Below are 22,084 nucleotides of genomic sequence, written 5' to 3' on the forward strand. Positions count from 1 at the left end.
CCTGTTTTATGGGTGATGGCTCCAAAAGTGGAGGATTTTAGTCTATTCACCAGACCAGTTACAAAGCTCAGGTTCAGTGCTCTATATTCCACTCTGCTAGAGCTATGGCATTCAAGCTGAGTGCTTGTGTGTGCAGGTAGCATTGGAAAATTCTGAATTGGTCATGGAGTAGAAATTTACACTTTATCAGCTGGTAAAGTGTTGCCTTCCTTCCTAAACAAGGTTAGCATGTATCTGTAATCACAGCCACTGAATCTGAAGCAGGAAGCACTATATGCTATAGAGCTTGAGCACATGGGCAAATCAGACATTTCTGCAGGGCACAGAACAGGAAAACAGCTTGTTTTCTTAGACTTTGCATGGCCACTAGCCTTAAACCACACAGAGAAGCTCGTAAAGTTAGTTGATAAAGTTTGCAGCAAATAATTGCTAGTCATTGCTTGCTCTCAGCAGAATGACACATGCTGTTGCAAAACAAAATTCAGACTGTGCCTAATACCACTAAGTTTGTAATAAGGAAGCAGCTGTTTTGATTTTAAGCAATTTCCAACATGATATATGATTAAAAGTTAGAATACTAATAAAGAAAAAGATAACATGATAGTCAAGACTGAGGTTCTACATGCTACAGCTGAAGATCTTTACATATTTTCTGCACTGACTGCCACATTTCCCTTTGAAGATGTGTTTATCCCTTTAGAAGTATATCAGATGTTGATCTGGGATTTCTAGGAATGTGAGCCTGAATATATTCTTCCAAAATATGACTTGAAGCTTCAGTATGTGTCCCTTAAATTTATTTCTGCAATACATACAGTGAAGCTATCAACAGATGAGTATTTTCCACAGAAAAATTCAGTAGGAATCAGAGAAAACTCAATACAACATGTTGTGAAAGATCTTGATCCAGACTAGCAGCATGTAATGTAGTATTTAGTGCAACTAAATAGTGTCAATCATATCCCACAAGAGAGGTCAGCTTTATTTTGCTGGAGTTCTTGTTTTAGTGTTATGGATTTATAGCTTAGCTCAAAAAAAGTATTAAATCTATATCTATCTACAAAGGCCATTATTATTATTGTTGTTTTTGTTGTTGTTGTTGTTATTCACTCTGTGTATATACCGCCTCTTATTTGTGATTCTCAAAGAATTATACAACAGTAGGTATATTTATTAGAACTGATTAGCAAGACATCAGGGGGTGATACTGACTTTGGAAGTCTTTAAAAGGCTGGTTTTGTCTATGTTAATTCTGGGGTAAAAAAGTTTTGACCATCTAGAATAATAAGATTTGTTGAATTTTTGTGTTGTTGTTTGGAATCATATGTCTGTTTCAATTTCTGTCTTGTTTTAAAAGCCCCAAGAGCAAAAATGATGGCACAGAAATGTGGGGGTTATTCTGTTTAAAGAAAATTGTCCTATATAGAATTTTGAAAATGTTGAAGAGCTTCTTCCCAACTTGAAATATCACCATGTTTTATTAGGCAAAGTTCTGTTTTCCATCCAGGTCTAGTCTTTATTACACACTTGCAATTGCTGCCTTCCTCCAATAGCTGCCAAGCAGGGAAACTTTTGAAAGGACTTGCCCAGCATGACAACACATGCTGGCAAAGCAGGACACCCCTTAACTCCAAAGTTACTTCCCAGATTTGGCTATGGAGGGCAGATCAGCTTAGCTCTCATTCTCTTCTAGTGCACACATCTCCTATTTCTCAAAAGCTGAAATCACAGACCTGGAGGAGTGGCTGCCTACTCACCAACATATCAGTGTCTGTCAAAATCAGCAACATGAAATTATCTCTTTCTCAAAAGGCAACCAGCAGGTATTAACACCTACAAATTACTGGGCAAAGCCACAGACTGTTTTTATAATAAGTACCAAGCAGGTATGAAACTGCTCTGAGGTTGTTGGGCTAATTTTTTATGGGAAGCATAATGTATATTGTACTGTATAAATGACATATACACTGTCATAAATAGTGTTATCTTCCATACAGTGTATAAAGGGCATATGTAATGAATGTGCTTATTCTGTAGAACAGCATATCCATCCCAGATTCATACAAAATGATGCATCCCAAAATACAGGAAATCAGGCAAGAATACCAGGAGTTCTGTGTGCATGAACAGGGAGCTCCTGGACAAACTCAAACACAGAAAGAAACCATTCAGAGCAGGGAAGCAAGAACAGGCAGACTGGGAGGAACACAAGAAGATTGTCTGAGCAGCCAGGGATAATGTTGGGAAAAATAAAACCCTGTGCAGGGTTCCTCAAGGGTCAGTGTTGGGACTGGCACTGTTTAACAACCTTGTTGGTGACATGGACTGTGATACTGAGCACACCCTCAGCAAGTTTGCTGACGCCACTAAGCTGTGTGCTAAAGTTGGCATGCTGGAGGGAAGGGATGCTATTCAGAGGAACCTTGAGAAATGGATCCATGCAAACCTCAGGAAGTTCGACAAGGCCAAATGCAAAGTCCTGTACTTGGGGCAAGGCAATCCCAAGCACAAGTACAGGCCTGGGAGAATGGATTTAGAGCAGTCCTGAGGAGAAGGACTTGGGGATGTTGAGGATGAGAGACTGTACATAGGCCAGCAAATGTGCACTTACAGCCCAAAAAGCCAATCATATCCTGGGCTGCATCCAAAGCAGTGTCACCAGCAGGGCAGGGGAGGGTATTCTGCCCCTCTGCTCTGCTCTTGTGAGACCCCACCTGGAGGGTTGAGTCTAGAGATCCCCAACATAAGAAGAATGTGGACCTCTTGGAGTGAGTCCAGAAATAGTCCATGATGATGATCAGAGGGCTGGAGCACCTCTCCTGTGAAGACAGGCTGAGAGAGCCAGGGTTGTTCAGCCTGGAGAAGAGAAGCAGCCTTCCAGTATCGAAAGGGGACCTACAGTGGAGCTGGAGAGGGTATATAATGACAGGACAAGGGAAAATGTCTTTAAACTGACAGAGGGTAGGTTTAGACTAGAAATTAGAAAGAAATTCTGAATTGTAAGAGAGGTGAGGCACTTCTCTCTAAACATGTTGCCCAGAGAAGTTGTGTCTATCCCATCCCTGACAATTTCAAGGCCAGGTTGGACGGGGCTTTGAGCAACCTGGTCTAGTGAAAGGTGTCCCTGCTTATGGCAGGAAGATTGGAACTAGAGGATCCTTAAGGACCATTTGAATCGAAACCATTCTGTGAGTTCATGATTCTATGAAAAGTATTTTGTGTTGGTGAACAGTGAAAGAAAGAATGTCAGCACTTCTGAACAGTGTGCAGCAGACTGGGGCTCAGTTGTCCTTTCTGCCATGTATGTCCCATGTCTCCCTGGGTACATGTAAAATGTAACCCTATCCCTATGTATGCCAGTAATGAAGCACTGCTGCCATTTACCAGTGTAACATCATAATCTTGTGCCTCAACTGCACAATGTGAAATGGGTGTTCTGAGTTTTCCTTTTCCCTGTCAATTTTCTTGTCTTGTCTGTGTAGCCCTTAGCTCACTGCTTTCTGAAACAAAGATGATGTTTTATTATGTGCATGTTTGTACTTGCACAGCAGGGACATGCATCTGAGTTGAAGAAATAAATAGCGTAATATAAATGAAATCCAGCATCAGCTGATGTATCAAAGGCAGATAAATAAAATGAACAAAAGACAAGCATGTATGCTTGGAAACAGTGCTTTATATCAACCTCTTGCTTTAGACTTGGGATGTTTTGTTTTTTGTGTGATACAGAACCATTTCTTTATTACCTTTTGAAGTGGGCAATGAATTTTCAGTTTTGTTTCTGTTCTGTTCAGAGATTAATGAGGGATTACACCCTTGCATGAGTATTTTTACTTTGTTGGATTAAACTTCTGTTTGCCTGATCAGTTCAACTGACCAAACTAAATTAGCTACTCTGAGAATACACTCATAGCAAAGCATCTTTATATGGTTTCCCTCATAAAAGTTTAATGCAGTGTATAATTTAAAAAGGTTGAGTGCTTCCATTAATTCTGCAGTGTTTTCCCACTCGTTTATTCTGATAAACCCAATATTTTGCTGACAGGATGAATCTAGGTTCAATTAAAGGTGTAGGCAAATACATATTTATCATTGTACCCCAGAAAAAACATCCCAGAGGAAGGGAAACAAAGCATGAGTTTTCATGAGGTTCAGCTGACATTTGCTGTCTTCTCAGAGCTTTAGGGATGATGGAGCACTCTGTGGGAACGTTAAAGTCTGGGAATCCCAGTTATGTGGTTAATGCAGTTGAGTGATGTGCAGATCAGTAAGATGTCCCTGAGGAAATGGTGCCTCTCTGTTTCTGCTGCAGATCTCTTCCCCTAAGAGTACAGCCTAGGCAGAAGCCAGGATGCTGCAATAGTTGTGTAGCAGCAGCAGTAGAAAAAATTTGTAAGAGTTAATCCTACTAGAAGCATCATTAATTCCTAATGGGGGATGTGGAGAATAATATTGTAGATATCCTGTCCTGCTTGAAATCCCATGCAGTCTAATCCCTCAGTGCACTTACAATAGCAGTGATGGAAAAATATGCATGGATCTGTTTTTTTGTCTTCTACTTTGCTCTCTGTTTATCTCTTTTTATTGAAAAGTTGGCTAAAATTAGGCTTTCTCGGGAATTTTCAAAAAGATTTATACTTAGGATTATGACTTCAGGATCCTGAATATTATGTATATTTCTCCTGCACTTTGTGACTATAAATGGTTTCAATAAATGTTTGAGAGTAAATTCTTACTGAAATAATTTTAATATAGCTTCCAAACAGCACTGTTATATTCAGAAAAAAGCTAATGTGGAGCAAACCAGTCTGTAAATGTGTCTGTTTTTCAACATTCCCACCTCCCTTTTTTATTGCCAATTTCAATGCAAGATTTCACTAGAATGCATACATTTCCATATTTTAGTACACAAAAATACAAGGTGTCTTTAACACAGACATCTTTGATCATCTCAGGGAGATGATTTCATAGTCTCTATTAGGTGGCCTCATAATGTGTGTGTGTGAATTCTTGTGTCTTCTGAACACAAGAGAACAGAAGCATTTTACCTCTCCTTAAAATGCTTCAGAGTCCTTGGCAAAATAACACTTCAGTGATTTCTGAGCTGGTAAATTGGCTGCTGCAGCAGTTCCTGGCAAGGTCAGCACTGCAGTGTGTTGTAGGTAATGGAAGGCAGCTCTTACAGTGAGTGTTTCTCCTCCTCCCTTAGAACTATTCTCCTCTTCTGTTCTTGTACATGGGGGTGGGGGTGTGTGCATGCACTTGCCTGGGGAGATTTTCCTCCTTCATTTCAGTTAGTTCATCACTGGACTATGAATGTGTGGAAGTTAAAAGACCTTTAATGAAATTTTCTAAGAAGGAGACACTAAGCATATGGTCAAATTGTTTCTGTGCTCCTTAGTGCTTTCAAAGATGCCTATGCTACTCTGTGCACATACAGAGGGACAGAAAGATACGCAATTGAAGTTGTCTTTCTTTAAAAATATTTCCCATTTTTTGCCAGAAACAATAACTATAATAAAAAAATATTGCAATATTGCTGCAACAATATATTCCTGTTCCTTAGACATGCACTCAGATTTTCTGAAGGGCCAGGGAAAGAAGGAGCAAGGCAAACTAGTCAATTGTCTTCGTAAGAAAAAAGTTATCAACATTTTCCTAGAAGAATCGGAACATTAACCCACAGCCAGATGTCCCAAGCTGTTTCTGTGGACCAGGTTTGTGAGCTTATTCCAGTGCTTTCCATTTGCTGCAGAGCATCCAATAATCTCTGCCATGATGCCACTGATATTCTTCAGGGATCTCAGGAATGGATTTGGCTCTACTGCTTGTTGGCCTTTTGTACTCTGTCAAAAAGATTTTCCATTGTCCGCTTACGAAAACAGTTGTGTCATTCCGTAGACAGCTGTACTGGGTCCAAAGGAGTGGCAACTGATGCTTCATCATCCACTCCAATTAAAGAATTTTTAAAGGGAAGGAAATCCTGCCACAGTGCCTGAGTCACCAAGCTAACATAAGACACCAGAATCTTTTTCCTGTTACATACTGAATTCATATGTCCTGGTAAAATTAAAATTTTATCACTTTTTGTTATTAGGAATGTTGATTGTTTTTTCCTGGTTCCTAGTTGCATGGTAACAGGTATTTTTTACTGAAATTTTGGATAGAACTTAGAGATACAAACACTCCTATGCTTTTTCAACAATTTATCTGAAGCAAATTTTGTGCCACAGCTTCCATGCATTTGTTTCTTTTTGATTTTGTTCGCTTCATCATGGTCTTTACTGTGGGCTGCAGAGGAACCTCAGCTCTGGCACCTGGAGGCACCTCCTCCCCCTCCTTCTTCACTGACCTTGGTGTTTACAGAGCTGTTCTTCTCACACATTCTCACCTACTCTTCTCTGTCTGGAAAATTACAACTGCACCACAATCTTTGTTTTGCTTTCTTCTTAAATATGTTATCACAGAGATATTACCACCATTTCTAATTGGCCCAGTTTGGCCAACAGTATGTCTGTCTTTGGAACCACCATGGATTGGCTATTCCAGACACGGTGGAAGCTTCCAGCAGCTTCTCACAAAACCCACTGTTGGGGCCCTTTCTCCCCCTACTCCCCCCCATCCCCCACTACCAAAAACTAGGCCATGCTAACCCAATTAAAAAAATAATTGGAAAGGACCACAAAGTAAAAAACCCTGAATTCCTAAAGATCTATTTACCATGATTATGAAGAAAAAAATATGTCCCATGCTTGGTTATACAATGTTATTGAAGAATGGCTATTTCTGAGTAACTCCATATGTGGGTATCCTTGTTCCATAATTAACATGACTCTCATTTTTGGCTTAACTTCTTTTCAAAGTGTATTAAGTTGAGCAAGAGCATATCCATTTGGTAAAGGAACTGAAATGTAAAATCAGCCTCCTGAAAAATGCCTTCATGTTGTCGTGTAGTAAGTTCAAAGCACAGGGTGCTTTGAACACAGAAGATGGGGAAGGTCATACCAAGCCCACTTTGAGCCCAGTGGTGACATTAGTATCATCTTTGCCCTATCAAGCTAGTAATGAACTACATAGTTACTTTTTATTATAAAAATCTACAAATATGCAACATAGACCATAAAGTTCAGTTGAGAAATGCTTTAAACTGAATAATGTAGTGAGTCATCAACAGGGACAAAGGAAGAATTCTACCCCTTGCTGATAGAAGGGGCTATATAGTGGGTTGACCCTACCTGGATGCCAGGTGCCCACCAAAATGGTTCTGTCACTCCCCTCCTCAGATGGACAGGGAAGAGAAAAAATGATGAAAGTCTCCTGAGTCGAGATAAGGAAAGGGAGAGATCTCAGCAATTACATCTGGGTCAAAGCAGACTCAGATTGGAGAAATTAATTTACTTTATTTATTTACTTTACTTTATTTATAGTAGAGTAATAAGAAATAAACTCAAATCTTCAACAACCTTGCTGCCACTCATCCTTGCATCCCAAGCTCAATTTCACTTCCAATTTTCTCTACCTTCACCCTATCAGCAGTGCAGATGGAGGGGGAGTGGGGATTATGGTCAGTTCATCATACATTGTGTCTGCTACTCCTTCCAGGAGCCAACAGTCTCTCCACAGCATCACAGCCTCCTTTGGGCATCCAGTGGTTCCAGCCTGGGCTTCTCCATGGGCTGCACCACAGGCTGCAAGGGAATCTTTGCTCTGGCACCTGGAGCACTTCCTCCCCCTCCTTTTCCACTGACCTCAGTGTCTGCAGGATTCTTGCTATCATATATTCTCTGTCCCCTCTCTGGCTGAAATTGCACAGTAACTTTCCCCCTCAAATTTTTTTGTCCCCAAGGCACTACCACCATCACCGATGGGCTCGACCTTGGCCAGCAGTGGGCCCATCTTACAGCTGGCTGGCCTTGGCTCTACTGGACACAGGGGATGTTTCTAGCAGTTTATTGCAGAAAGCCACCCCTGTAGCTCCCCTGCTATCAAAATCTTGCCATGTAACCCAATACATGCTGTTAGGTATAGGCAGACAAGCATAGGACATGATACCTTGTCTAGCAAACAATGTTTCTCCACTCCAAGGGAGTCAAAGAGTGCTTATTTTAACAAAGAGGAAATGGTCAACTGATGCTGTGAATAAGGTGAAAAAAAAAAAGACTTATGACCACTGGCAGGATTTTATATGAGAGGTGACTTTTAGAGGGTATCATTCTCTAGCACAATAAGATACTTTTTAATGATTGTTACCCGAGATGTCTGTGTCTCTACACAAGGGAACCATTTACAAGAAAATTCTGCAAACTTTACAACTTAAAATGAAAACAGAGTTGTAGGTAGAAACTTGCTTTTATATGCATCTTTAACTTGCTTTGTGCTAAGAGTGATTCTGAAGTAGTTGTGTAATAAGGAGACATTCCACATCCAGAATACTGGTGCCCCTAAAGCCATCTCACCTATAGGCCAGAGCATCACATATGTTGGAGTGAGTGCCTGTGTGTTTTGCAGTGTATCTCAAGGGCAGCAGGCTGAAAACACGAACTGGTGTCTAGAGAAGAAGAAGGGTTTCCTGGTGATGGGTTAGAGTTGATGGCAGAACTCACTGACAATCAGAAAAATACTGGAGAGCACTTTTAGACCCTGGCTGGCCCAAGGGGAGTTCACTACAGTCAGCAACTGCTGTCAGCTGGTACAAACTGCAATTTCAGCACCTCTGGTTTGCCAGAGTTGTAAAAAATATAAGTATCACAAGGCACAAAATACAGACTCCACAACCAAGTATGCAGGTCTCACAGGAGTGGTAGGAAAACAACCCCCAACACAAACAACAGAGGTATGTAAAGCACAGGGAGACATTAAATTAACCTCAGTAAATTTATCAAGCCTTTGGAGACTCTGTAGTGGTTTTCATGGGTTAAAGCAATTTTCTGCTGAAGTGTTGAAAATAATCAGATGAACTTTTGAGGAAATAACACAGTGAAAAAACTCTGCACAAACATTGTTTTGTGGGACTCTACTTCCTCTTAATGCATGAAACTGAGAAGAAGTAAATATTGCTTAGAAGTGAGGAGTTTCATACAGAAGGAGGTTTTATTTTTGTATCAGTTTGCTCCTCTTTAGCATATTTGAATTGTTTACCTTTTGCTACTTTCTTTCTGTTGCCTGGAAACATTAAGTAAGTTGTTAGTGCCAGAGCATTAGCTGACTTAAGATTCAACTCGAATGAGCTCTGACACAAAAGCTTATCTTCTGTGTTTTCAAAATATCCCAGCAATATCGAATTATAGGGCTTTGAGCAACTAGAAATTAATTTTATTAGGATAAAAGCATTGAGTGTACTTTTAGAGTAATATCAACTTCTTACTCTTGAACTTGTATGCCTTGCTGAACCAAAATTTCTCACCAAAACCATTATCCCTTTGAACCAGACTGATGATGTTGCATGTGTTACAAGTCTAATGCAATAAAATTAATTTTAATTGCTCTTTCAACTTTCAATTTTTTTTCCTGATTTTAATCTCAGAAAGCTGAGAAATCTGCTATATGATACCAACACTTTGCCTCTGCAAGGTTGTGAACACTTCCCTGAGTTATGCTGCTAACTCCCATTAGGGTTTATGAAAGCACTGGTATTTCTGCTGTTCTTATACTATCAGAAGTATAGCAGACCTTGGTGCACCTCCACACTGAAACCATCCAGTGTGACACATCTGCAAAGAGTTCACATCTGGCATTCTAGAGTAAATACTACAGCAGCACTTATAAATGTCTGGTTCAACATGTGGGAATCTCCAAGAGGTATTCCTAAGCCAAAAGCATAATAATTGAAATGACTTGAGTATATGAAATTATTTCCAGGAGAATTAATGTTAGTGATCACTCTCAGTTAATACCTAACTGTAAATGTTTGTTTTACTTATGGGACTGTTTGAAACATTGATATCTCACCTCAAAATATACACCACTGCTCATAAGTGAAAGAATATTAAAAAGTTCACAATATCACAGAATCCCACTATTTAGTTTTATGTAGTTTTTTTTAAAAAAATACTTAGAATATATAGAATACCATTATATTTTAACTCATAAACCTTCACTACTTCTTCTCTAACGGTATTTTCCTAAGTAAATTAGCTACCAGAATGAGCTTCCCAAAGTTCAAGTTGAACGAGCATGATATCCAGCAATTGTTCTGGTACATGTTAATTGGTTGAGATGGAAAGCAGTGCTGAGAACTCTGACATCTCATTTTAAACACAGTTGTATGTGTATTTCATGTCTCAGTTCATCTGAGACCTCACTCTTCTCCATTCTGAACATGATCATATACATAGACTGTACCTGGTTTTGAATTTACAGGAAAATATTGGAAAAAACAGAAAGGCCACATGCAGTAGTAGGGAACAAAGAGGTAATAGCAGTGGAAAGACTGAGGGCAAATATTGGGAAACAGCCTGCATCCTGCACAATGGTACTATTCATATATATAAATCATGTGCTCATGTGTTTTTCTGGATCTGGGCCTAACTGCGCGACTGGATTTCTTTCAAGCCAAAAGTAAGTGCAAGAAAAAGCAGAATACAAGTATAGGTGTTTTTTGGTGGAGGGTGTAGTTCAGGCCTATGAAGAGAAAGTCATGGACTGTAAAGAGAAGCTGCAAATTTCTGGGAAAGAGAAGAGAGCAGAAGGCTACTGCACAGTAGTAGTTTAGTGCTAGTATTTAAAACTGCATATGCTTATTTGGTGAGTTTGAAGGTTTGTTTTCTACCTTCTTTTAATCTTTAGCTGTATTTTAAGAGAAGGGGACTGGATGTGGACTAAAGTCCTTCTGAAATGAAGAGTAAGGCTATACTTTGGTCTCTGAGAAGGATGCCTACTGTTTCAGTGCAGAGTAAGATTTTGAAAGCTTTTGTAAGAGTGCATTATGAAACCCTGAACTGGTATTGGACGGTGACTGTGAAAGACATCAAGGGTGTGGGGTGTGGTAATAGATTGCTCCATATCCTGAGTGCTGTGCAGTGCAGAGCCAAAGCACACGTGGGTCACAGCAGATCCCCTTCAGATCTCAACAGTATTAATATGCAGAAGGCAGAATACAGCCTGTTCATCTGCTGGATCAGAGATCCTGCTACCTTGCTTAATCTGTTCTTTTGTCAGATAGCCAGCTGGCAGTCTAAACTCTGAGCCATAGATATTCTTACTTTAAGTGTTTGTGTGTTGCATACTAAAAGTATGAGAGGTGTGGAAATAAAATTGCAGCTTGGTCAGCTTCATTTTGAGGCAGATCATTAGAGTGGAAAGTCAGTGGCTATTCTACAGCCTGTGTATTTTCGTCTACACAGATATGCACAGAAATAGAAAAGTTTGTATTAATTGATGATGATACGTTTATGTCATCTAAAGATTTGGTGAAACATGAAGATAATTGGATTAATGAGTAAAATACAGTATTTAAGCCCCAAGATCTAACAAACGTGACATGGTGCCTTATCTAATGAGTGTAAGTGGAATCTCTCATAAGACTGAAAAACACAGTACATTGTACTGCATGATCTTCCATTCCCATCCCAACTAAACAGCCATAATTATAAGTCACTCATGACAAAAAGTCAATGATCTTAGTTTTTCTGACGGCTTCTGTTCACTGTTCCTAGGAACTGTTTTTTATCTTTTCTCAAGAGGGTATTTAGAATTTAAGCTCCCTCTCTCTACTTGTTTATGTACAGTGCTGTTCGTCTGCCAAATGACTGTGGTGCCAAGTTCCAGCTTGGCATTTGTGGAACATTTTCCTTTCAGCCCCTTGAGAATACATGCTTTGGCCTTTCCAAAGCCAGAAAATTGTCAACACTTACAAAGTGGCATGGACTAGGCTGAAGTGGACAGAAAACTTATCAGCATCTGTCTCATATTTTTGTGGCTACAATGTGACACAAACTACAGTTATTGATGATAGCTTTTGAAAGCAAAAATATGAGGGAAGACTTCTCTATTTATGATTCTGTATTTCAATAAAATTTCTCTAATTGCATAGGTAGAGCAATAAAGTTTTGTAGCATATATTATATCCTATAGCAGACTGTTACAAGAAATGAAAAAATGTGCATCAGCAGGCCAAGCTTGTGAAAGATTGTGTAATTTTGCTCTAGTAAAATTTACTTTTTACAATCCATTATTTGGTAAGTCAATATAAAGTCAACAGACCTCACTTACAATATGGGAATCCGTACTGTAGTCACTTTCCAAACAAGGTACCTGATCAAAAGCATTTGCTATCAATTTTGCTCATTGACAGTTTCTTAAAACCTTTTATTTTGTTACCTGGAGGCAAGCTGAGGACGAGCACCATCACTGAGAAAATATTGATTTTTCTAGGATATCCTGTCTTTGTTCTGCAAATAGCAAATAGACACAGAATAGAGTTTATGTCATGGTGAGAAGAAAATGTTGTGATTAAGTCTGGAATCTGTGTTCTCTTAACCTTTCAGTTCTCAATTTTTACAGGTTAAAAGAAAAAATATAGAACACTGTTAAAACACAGCAATAGGTCATGTTGTACTTTGTTAATCTGGCCAGCATTTTTCCATTACAGAATGAAAAGATGAATAAACACACAGGGCTTAACCAGACATAGGCTTTAAATCTATTAATTCATCTTTATGTGCCCAGCTTTTGCACATCCTCCTTTGGAACAGAATAGTCAGTCTGTTAGGTCTCTGAGGACCAGCTTTTTACATGGTAAGCGAATCCCATGCCTTCTTGTAAATTAGTAATAGGGAGAGACAGGGCAAGAAGAGCTACAGCAAACACCTATTAGGATTAGACAACCTTGTAGCTGCTCAATAAGAAGTGAAAACTTCTTGGTCAGAACTAGAATAGGTAGGACAAGGAACTGTTGCTGAGCTGCCAAAGTGTGACATACTTCTTTAGAGTAGAGAGGATAGAGACAGGGAGATGATTTTGCTGGAGGTGTTTTCTGGTAATAAGTGTGGGACAGTCACCTTAATTTCATGTCTATTGGACTCTCCTAGGCTGCCTCCAGCTCACTCTCACCCACCTATTCTTGTCTGCATCAGGTTTTTCCAGATGCACAGCATCACAGTCCTTTTCCACTTGAATACTGGTAGACCTCTGGGAGAGTATTTTTCTGGTGCAGTATGAAGGTAAGCTCACACCTGCCAGTACAGTGCTTTCCTCATGCATTCACAGGGTCTCAAGCAGTTGCCTCACTGAAGAAACCATCTTTAGTTCCCCGTGAAAAATGACTGTAATGTAGTGCTACAGCAAATAAAAAAGGCGTGGGTACTTTGGTCACATCAAGCCAGAAGGAAAGAACAGGGTTCTCATGCAAGGGTCTGACTCCACCACCACAGCACTGAGTCTTTGGTGATGCCCCCAGTGCCCATCTCTAGTCAGGAAAAGGGCTTGAGTCTCAGATGCAGCACGATCACCTGAGCAGTCTGGGAATTGCAGCTTGCAACACTGTCCATAGTCCCCTGGACGGTGATTTACATGATGACAATGTTTGGCTCCTTACAATATCATGGATTACCCTGAGAAGTGTCTAGGTACTGTCTGACACCTGACAGCTGCCTATTGGGATGAGCTTCCGTGCTGCAGTGACCTCCTCTCTTGGGTGATATTTTAGCTCCTGCATCAATTTTACAAGGTTCCAAATAATTTCCTACAGTTTTGGTTGCTTTTTTTTCCCCCTGAAAAACATATGAAATGTTAAGCCATTCAGAGGCTTTCCTTCCTTGCTTGCCTGCTGGGAAGAGATGGATTTTTTCTGAAGATTTTTTCCTGGAATTGGTGCAGAGTAGGAACGTAGCTCTCAGTGGTGGTGTATCGTATAACATTTGGCTAATGCTCTGAGGGTATTTCTGGTAACTGCAACAGGAGTTGCAGTGTTGGGATAGGTCTTTTGTATGAAGTAACTACTAGTCTGATGTGGTCTATGTGAATAAGAGATTTGGATCCTTTCACCTCATTTGGGGCACATATATTAAAGAATGAGCTCTGTGCTTAAGAGAGATTACACAGGGATTATGAAATGTAGAAACGGTAGTTACAAAAAGCAGTTTTATTCAGCAGCAGATTACTGTCATTTTACTACATGCTTATGAAAACTGGAGTTTTTAGTTAAATCCAGACTCCATTAGTGAGTAAATATTAGCCTATGTAGAAATACAGCATTTCAGTTAAAAAAGGAAGTAGAAAAGCCTTTATCAATTCATTTGAAATTCATATAATTTACATAGTGTCCTGAAGCTGTTTGCAATCTCTTCAGAAATACCAAACATTAGAGAGGCCCTTGCACTCAGTGAGCTATCCAATGCATAAGATAAACCAATCAAGATAGTGGATAACTGATGTATGGATGATGCAAATGTGCTATTCCATCCATGATGGGAAAAGAAACATGTTAAGGCAGAGATGTACCATATATTTCTTCTTTCAAATGAACACACAAAAGAACATAACATGCCCATAGGCTCACAAATGAATGATGACATTTATTCCACTTGTGTCTTGGGAATTATGGATTTAACTGCTCTCTTCATGCTGTTCGACAAAATCTGCTGCAGTCTGTTGATTAGTTCATCCTGCACCAACTTGGAAGTAGTTAATTGTATGTCTGCATCATTAAAGTTGAATTTATACAGATAGGTGTGAACAATCCTGCCCCAAAACCGGCAACTAACTGAAAAAAACCACTAGAATCCTCTGACTTATTTTTAAATGTGAAGAATTTGCAAACAAACAAAGTCCAAATAGTACATATTAGTGAGAAGGATAACAGAGCATTTTAAATAGGCAGGATCTATACGTGTCTCCTTAGAAGGGAGCTTCTTTTTCTGGCTGGTATTTATTTTTTTTCTGGAATTCAGTTTTCTGACTAAGATAGTATTCACCAGCAGGAAGGAGATAAATGATACCCAGACAACTCAGGAGCTGTCTGTCAATCAGGGCTAATCTTGATGCAGAGGCAGTAAGTGGCCTCATGAAGGGGGAAGTCTTTCTGGCCTTTGTTTTACTTCTCTGTTTATCAATTGAGAATGACTGGGCCTGAATTGTTAATAAATAAGAATGGTTTATTGTGTGGTAAAATCAAAACCTATACAAAACAAGGCAAATATATTTCAGAAGGTCCAGCTTCTGCATCTTCAACGTGAGATCTCATGCTCTGTGGCTCCACAACAGGACAGGGTGGTAGTCTGTGAACGGCATTTGATACATAGCTAAATAGTCCTGAAAATAATTTTTTAAATGGCAGATAAGGGAGAAAAGGCTCTTTTTGATAACTCTGGTACTACTGTCATGCCGAAGGTCCTTAGCCACATAGAAAAAAGGTTCTTGTTAGAATGGATGCAAAAGAAATCTGTTCTCAAAATAGAAACTGGCTATAGAATGAAAAAATTATTTGACAGTGATGCTGAATTATAAGCAAAGTTTTACATGCATTCTTTATGGCTGGCTGTTCTCATTTTTGCCTTGTGGTATGAAAGAGCTTCTCACAATATAACTTGAGTGTCCCAAGTCTGCCACACTTATAATTTGTTGCCATACATTCTGATTTTGAATAAGAAATTGGTAACTTAGCTTCAGTTTACTTTACTGTCTTTGCCCAATTTACAGACTTACATGTGATACCACAGACTCACAAGTTAGCCTTTACTGGAAGAGTAAAATGACTCGGTTTGGGCCTCGGAGCCAGAGAACTAAATATAGTACACAGCATTAGAGCCTGGTACAGCTGGAGGAAAAAAATCCATTTGGGGACTTATAAAAGGTCAGTTTGGAACAGAGGTGCCTGGGGTGCAGAAGCACTTGCCCTGACAACCAACTTCATTCTGTTCTCATTTGAGAAGTGGCACAGCAGAGCTGCTGGGGACAGATGAAAGTATAGGTAGGTAAGACAGGGAGAGAAAAAAATGGACATAGAAAAGGTTTCAGCTAGTTATTCCAAAAATTAGTGCAGGATGTAGGCTTTTAAATATCCATTTCTGTGGGAAAGTGGTGTTGTGGCACTGTAAATATTTTGTTGAATGTGTACAAACTCAGCATAGTCTGTGCAAATTCTTTATTGAAACAATGATCAATGTACAAGCTACATCACATTTCATTTTGCCACTTCAGCATGAACTTTTCTCTTTGTGGTTTACAGTTATGAGCTATAAAATCATAACAGTTATTTAAATCAAAATACAGCAACTGCTTCTCAAAAGAACACATTCATATTTGTCTTACATTTCTTGTAAAATCAAAAAGGATTTCATAATAAATGAAATATAACTTGCAATACTTTAGTGCAAGCATTTCCTTTGCATCTAAGAAGCTTTCAGTTGTCCCACTAAATATGGCATAAGAGGCCAACTCTTAAAATAGCATGCTGCCAAGACATCCCATGAGAACTTTGAAAATCTGATACTGTTAACACTTTCTAGAATTAGTTAATCTGACCAAACTGAAAGTCAGAAAGCCCTGGTTATATGTTACAGTACTTTTGTCAAAAGGTAACTGCAAATTAAGGAACTGACATAGTATCTACATTAGAATAAAACAGGCACTGATTAAAAAAAAATCAACATCTGCCCGTATATGCCATTTGCAAGTCTGATGATTATACAGTAATTTTTAAGCACAGGAGTGCACATCTTTGCCTTACCAAGTACCAACAAACCTGCACAAAAATGCTGGTCTATGGGTTCTTTTAACTTTTTTATGACAGACAACAAGTAACTGAAGGGTAAGTTTCATCAAAAACACCTCAAGTCAGAGAACAAAAAAAGGATCAGCAGCAAACAAATGCAGCTCAAACAGAAAATGCTGAGAAAACAGATAGTGAATACTATGTTTAAGTAATCTGATTAGTATGGTCTTATATTTACCAAAAAACATGTAAGTGTAAAATTCAAATCTAACACCAATCTCTTCTGCTGCAGAAATCCAGTCATCTTTCATGAAGTTTGGCAAGAATGTTTAAAAATGGTATAAATATATTGTGCAAGTCTCTTTTCCTTGTTAAGCCTGGCTTGGCGTTCCTTTGCTTTTAGAATGCAATTTCACTTGGACTGGATTTTTCAGATTCTGAGTGCTTTAAGAACCATTAGTGTTTGGTGGTACAATAAATAGAAAAATCTAACAAAAAGTGTGCATAGTCCAATGATGGGAACAGATTAATGCCCCTGAAGTGCTTAAGGTGCATGAATATATGTAACAATGCAAGCATTAATGTCTTTTTAGAGCCATTATTAATTTTATGTTTGTTAATTGTGTTCTTGGACCATAAAGTAGCCATTTGCTAAGAAATATTGCAAGACATAATTGCATACTTTATAATAGCACAGCCTGAAATTTTGGAACAGGAAAGACAGGTTTGGGTCTTGCTTCTCATCTGTCTTCTGCAAAGGAAGTTCCTGAAAGCATATAAAAAGCTTTAGGCTTAGAAGTGTCATAAAATGGATGCATAAGATACTGAGCAGCAGACACAAAACCACCAAAAAAACCCACATAAACCAGAAGCATCAGTTCTGTATAAAATCTGTATTTTCTCCAGCTACATTGCTGTTTGGTTTTTATTCTGATAATAACACAAAGCTAAATGTCCAGACTGATTGGAGCAGTCCTATCTGTGAACTCTCAGCTCTGAGTGATTCCAGCTCTAGAAAATTCAGGATTTCCTTTGACCTTCAACAGCAGGAATCCGGCACTCCATGTATTGCATGTATCTAATCCTAGTACCTGTTGCTTATATGTGGTTTGCAATGTGCATTTGTGTGTACTTCAAAAGAGCGCTTTGTGGGCAACCTCTAGGGAAAAACATCATTTGTATCTTCAAGGAAGTTTACACAGTGATACTGAAGAAATCCATGGGGGTTGTTTGCTCTCAAATGTTTCTCAATAAATAAATAATTAAGAGGCTGGAGAGCAGCCTGCAAGAAGCAGTTAGGGTCAGAACACCACAGAAATACATGAAGGGGTCTGATCTCTATTGTAAAACTTCATACTTTAAAAGGATTAAAATTAAAATACTGCAATAAATATTTTTATTAAAAAAATATTTAAAGTGTAACTTAGAAGTTATTTTTATGCTTTCAAGGAGAATATCCTTGCTTATCTGTGCAATCGTAGTTGGCACCAGGTAGGTAACTTTAGAATGCATGACCATTGTTTGTAAATGCTGGACAGGCAGAAATTTCAACATACCTATTCTCAGAAGGTTAAGGTGAATTAAAGGATTTAGTGCAAGTTCCTGATTTTGTTTCTGCCCTTGTCTGTTTACATATCAGAAGCAAATCAAGTAACTTGAAAAACTGATGTGAACACTAAATAGAAATATCCTTTGGACTCAGACAAGAAGTCAACTTGCATGTTTGCATCATACTATTGTCAATCACACTGGTCAGAAGTGAGGTTCTTTATGGTAGTCTCTTAAACTAACTTCTGTCTTACATTTATATTGCTTCACTGGAACTCAAGTATTTCTAGTCACGCTCCTAATGTGACTTCGCCCTTGCATGTTTCCTTCTGGGCATGTGCAAATGCATTTTGTATAGAAACCTGCCACTGTGGTGAGCACAAAGAATTATGAAACATTGGAATACTGCCATTTCTCACAAGTTGGTTGTAAAATCTGAAGACCATTATTAAACTTTTTTTTTTTTTTTTTTTTTTTTTTAATAACCACAGAAAGACAAATATGGATCCTTCTCTGCATCACCTATGTAAGTCATGGGGTATTCCTGTATTGCACTGCTGGTGAGGCTCTGAGCTTTAACATGAGGAAGTTGACATAAGACCTCAGTTTATTATCAAGGGCTCTTCTATGTACCTGCAACATTGACTTTGTCTGGTCTTGATTACCTGTGCAGCTAATATAACTGATTGCCTCCAAAAGACACCTTATAGAGATGTGGCATGCTTTGTTAAAATATCCAGAGAGCCATCCATGCATCTCCCCACAGACCTAAGAGACTTATTTTTCTACCATATACTTGATTCCAGATTTATTTTAAGTATCTATATTTATACTACAATCCTCCTTAAACACTCTAAGGTGATAGTTTGTTCATTAGTTCCAAACTAAATGCGTCAGGTAATTAAGTGATATGCTACTAACCTTACACAAACTCCTTGTAAGTGCTTTCTTCCCAGACTCACTGCAGAAAAGGTACTTTTTATTGTCTACCTGCAAGACAAATGGCCACTTGCCTTCCACTCCTGGCATTTCCTGGCAGAAATGTTGATCTTTTTAATGCCACAATTTCTGCAATCATTAAAGCTTTACTGGGGTAGAGTCACATGTACTCCAGCAGTGAACATCCTACATGTACGAGGGTCCCAAAATCTCAACACAATTATATCATATATTTAACAGTTTGCATGACTGCCTTTGTAATTTTATAGGACACTTGATTATATTTTTTTTTCCAGTTTGGATACAACACTCTCAAATTGATGCTTATATTTAGGCTTGGTCTTCAGAATATATGAATTTGTTCAAAATTAAGAAGCCAAATAAAAGTGTATTTTGCCATTTCAGCCTTGTCATCAACTGATTACCAGCATTTGCAGGACTGTTATGGAACCTGCACATCTTCTGTTAAGGTAGTACATAGTTACTGCTTCCAAATTACTTCAAAACAAGACATCTTGCACATTTGCAGCTGTTTGCCATATGAGCTTCTGGCAACATAGAAAATGCTCAAATGTATGCAAAAATACCCTGCAGAGCTGTTGAACTGCAACTTTCTGTAAGATGTTTTACAGGTTTCCCATCTATAATATACACCTCAAAGTTGTATCTTCATGCAAAACAAATGATCGTTGGCATCTCTGTTCCATGAAAAGGGGAAAACTATTTCCCATGTGGCTAAGCAGTGTGGTCTCAAATGAAATGGAAGCATTTTAACTTTCTTTAATAGCCCTCTAAATCACAATGCAGCTGAGCAAACAGGTTTTGTAAATGGGATCTATTAGGATTTTATTTGGCTTCTGGAGTGCTGCCTCTTGGGCAATATTTCAAATTCACAAGTTAATATTTGCAAAAATGTAATAGATGGAAATAAAGAGAGTGAAGGAGGAAAATGGAAATCAGTTTTATGTTTAGTAAATTCAAGTGTCCTACATCAAAGACTACCAGTTACTTCCATGAGGCCACTACAGATGACTCCAACCTAGGAAATGCTGAGGTAAATGTTTCTTGGAAATACTCCTAATCAAAAACAGCAATTAATAGTAATGTAATAGCAATTACTCTGCCATACATCATGGTAAACTAAACTCAAACTGAGAAGAAAGTGCCAAATAATCCACTTACATGCTTTTGCTATGATAGTCTCCAGGTAAGGCTTAGCGGCAAGTACAATATGTATTTTTAAAAGAGCTCCACCTGATTTTCCTGCTATGCATAGATTCAGGAGTAACTATCATACATGGCTTTCATATATAACACATGTATTTTTGTCATTTGCCAATGCTGTGTCATCAGAACTGAGTTCAACAGAAGGCTCAGGAGGGGGCTCCGCAGGAAGTGCTGGTGTTTGAAGAGTGTCTTCTTCCTTGGTGTCCAACTGCATGCTTTCCTGTGACTGACCATCCACGCAGTCCTTCTTGGACAATGGGTGAACTGACACTTTTATTGCAATCTGTTGAGGTGGCTCATGCAGTGATGAAGCATCTGAGTCAGCTGTGGGAGATTCACTGCGCGTCAAAGCATTCGGGATCATATAAAGCTCATCTGTCTCAGTGGTTTCCTGGCCTTCTGCCGCCTGCCGTACAAAATTCTGTCCTTGCTCCTCCAGACCAACAACCTCCATAATTTCTTCCATTATAGTCCTGCAGTTCATGATGAGAGGTGGCAAAGGTACGCTCCGAGCAAGCTCTTCAATATAGCGAGCAAATTCCATGGTCTTGAACTGGGTTACTTTGGCAAGCTCGAGCGTTTTGGCTGATGTGATAATTGGGATACGCTTTGCAATCTCAAAGGCCTTCTGAAGTTTCTCTGCCCCTTCTGTTCTGAAGAATTCATTGATTGCTTTTTCGGTTTTCTTCAGATGACTGCTCATCATACATAACCGAGTAATGTTCAGTATCATAACAATGGTAAAAGCGACAAGGCAGACAATCATGTAATAGATTCCCATATCTCCAGAGGTAAAAACAACCCTCAGTGTCACAGTATTGTTAACACTGCCATACCTATTGGATGCGACACACGTGTATTTACCTCTGTCTTCAAATGACACGCGGGTAATGTTTAGTAGCCCATTGTCAAGAAACCACCATTTTCCTGTTGGAGAGCAAACAGAGTAACTTAGAAGTATCTTGTCACACGATCAGCATAGTCTTAAACATCAGCTTTATCAAACTGGCTTCAGGTTTTAGAAGAAGGAAATAATGCTCACAAGGAGACAAAGAATTTACCATCATAAAGGCCTGAGATCCTAGCTGTGTTACTACCAAATCCTTTACATCAGCTCTGGATAGTCGCAGCACGCCCTAAAAGGGTCTCATAAAAAATGCTAATATGCATCACCTCTATCTCAGTCTTGTAGTCAGTTAAGTTACACAGATAGGACTACTCTAGAGAGCCTCCCAAACACAGGTCACACTTCCTCAAAGAACAGGATCAATGGGATTACAAGGCAGAAAAACCTACTTAAACCCTACCTGTTTTGTTCCCCGACAATGCACTTGCTTACAATTGGGTTATTTTTGGCATTTTGTTACAGTATTTCATATAATTCTGTTAATGTAAATTTCAAAAACCCTAAGATTTCAGACATCATATACTACATTGCCTGCCCTGTGAGGTGTTGAGAAACTGATTTTGAAGTATGATTTTAAAGAGAGGGAAGTAGGATTGATAGAGTAAAATAGATGGGAAGGAGAAGAGCCATCACGGGGAACACCTTGTTTCTTGGTAAGAATCTCTACACACAACAACAGAACTTCTTTTACCTTTAAAAGTAATTTCTATCAATGTAATATAATTGATAACTTTGTCTGCTGCATGGACATATACATTGCATATACATGAACACTTTGTATTCTTTGAACCTGGCACAGCAGAACAGATTAG

General features: G+C 38.9%; 1 protein-coding gene across 2 annotated transcripts in view; it reads right to left on the reverse strand.

Annotated features, from left to right (window-relative positions):
• Window positions 1–18,054: 18,054 nt before the first annotated feature.
• MFAP3L (microfibril associated protein 3 like) overlaps window positions 18,055–22,084 on the reverse strand; it is a 32,321-nt gene continuing 28,291 nt past the window's right edge. For both annotated transcript variants that reach the window (XM_056489491.1, XM_056489490.1), the window contains one exon: window positions 18,055–21,292. In XM_056489491.1, coding sequence (XP_056345466.1) covers window positions 20,430–21,292 — 863 coding nt within the window. In that variant the 3' untranslated portion in view covers window positions 18,055–20,429. The remainder of the gene's footprint in view (window positions 21,293–22,084) is intronic.

Source organism: Oenanthe melanoleuca, chromosome 4 (assembly GCF_029582105.1).
Source record: "Oenanthe melanoleuca isolate GR-GAL-2019-014 chromosome 4, OMel1.0, whole genome shotgun sequence".
NCBI lineage: Eukaryota > Metazoa > Chordata > Aves > Passeriformes > Muscicapidae > Oenanthe > Oenanthe melanoleuca.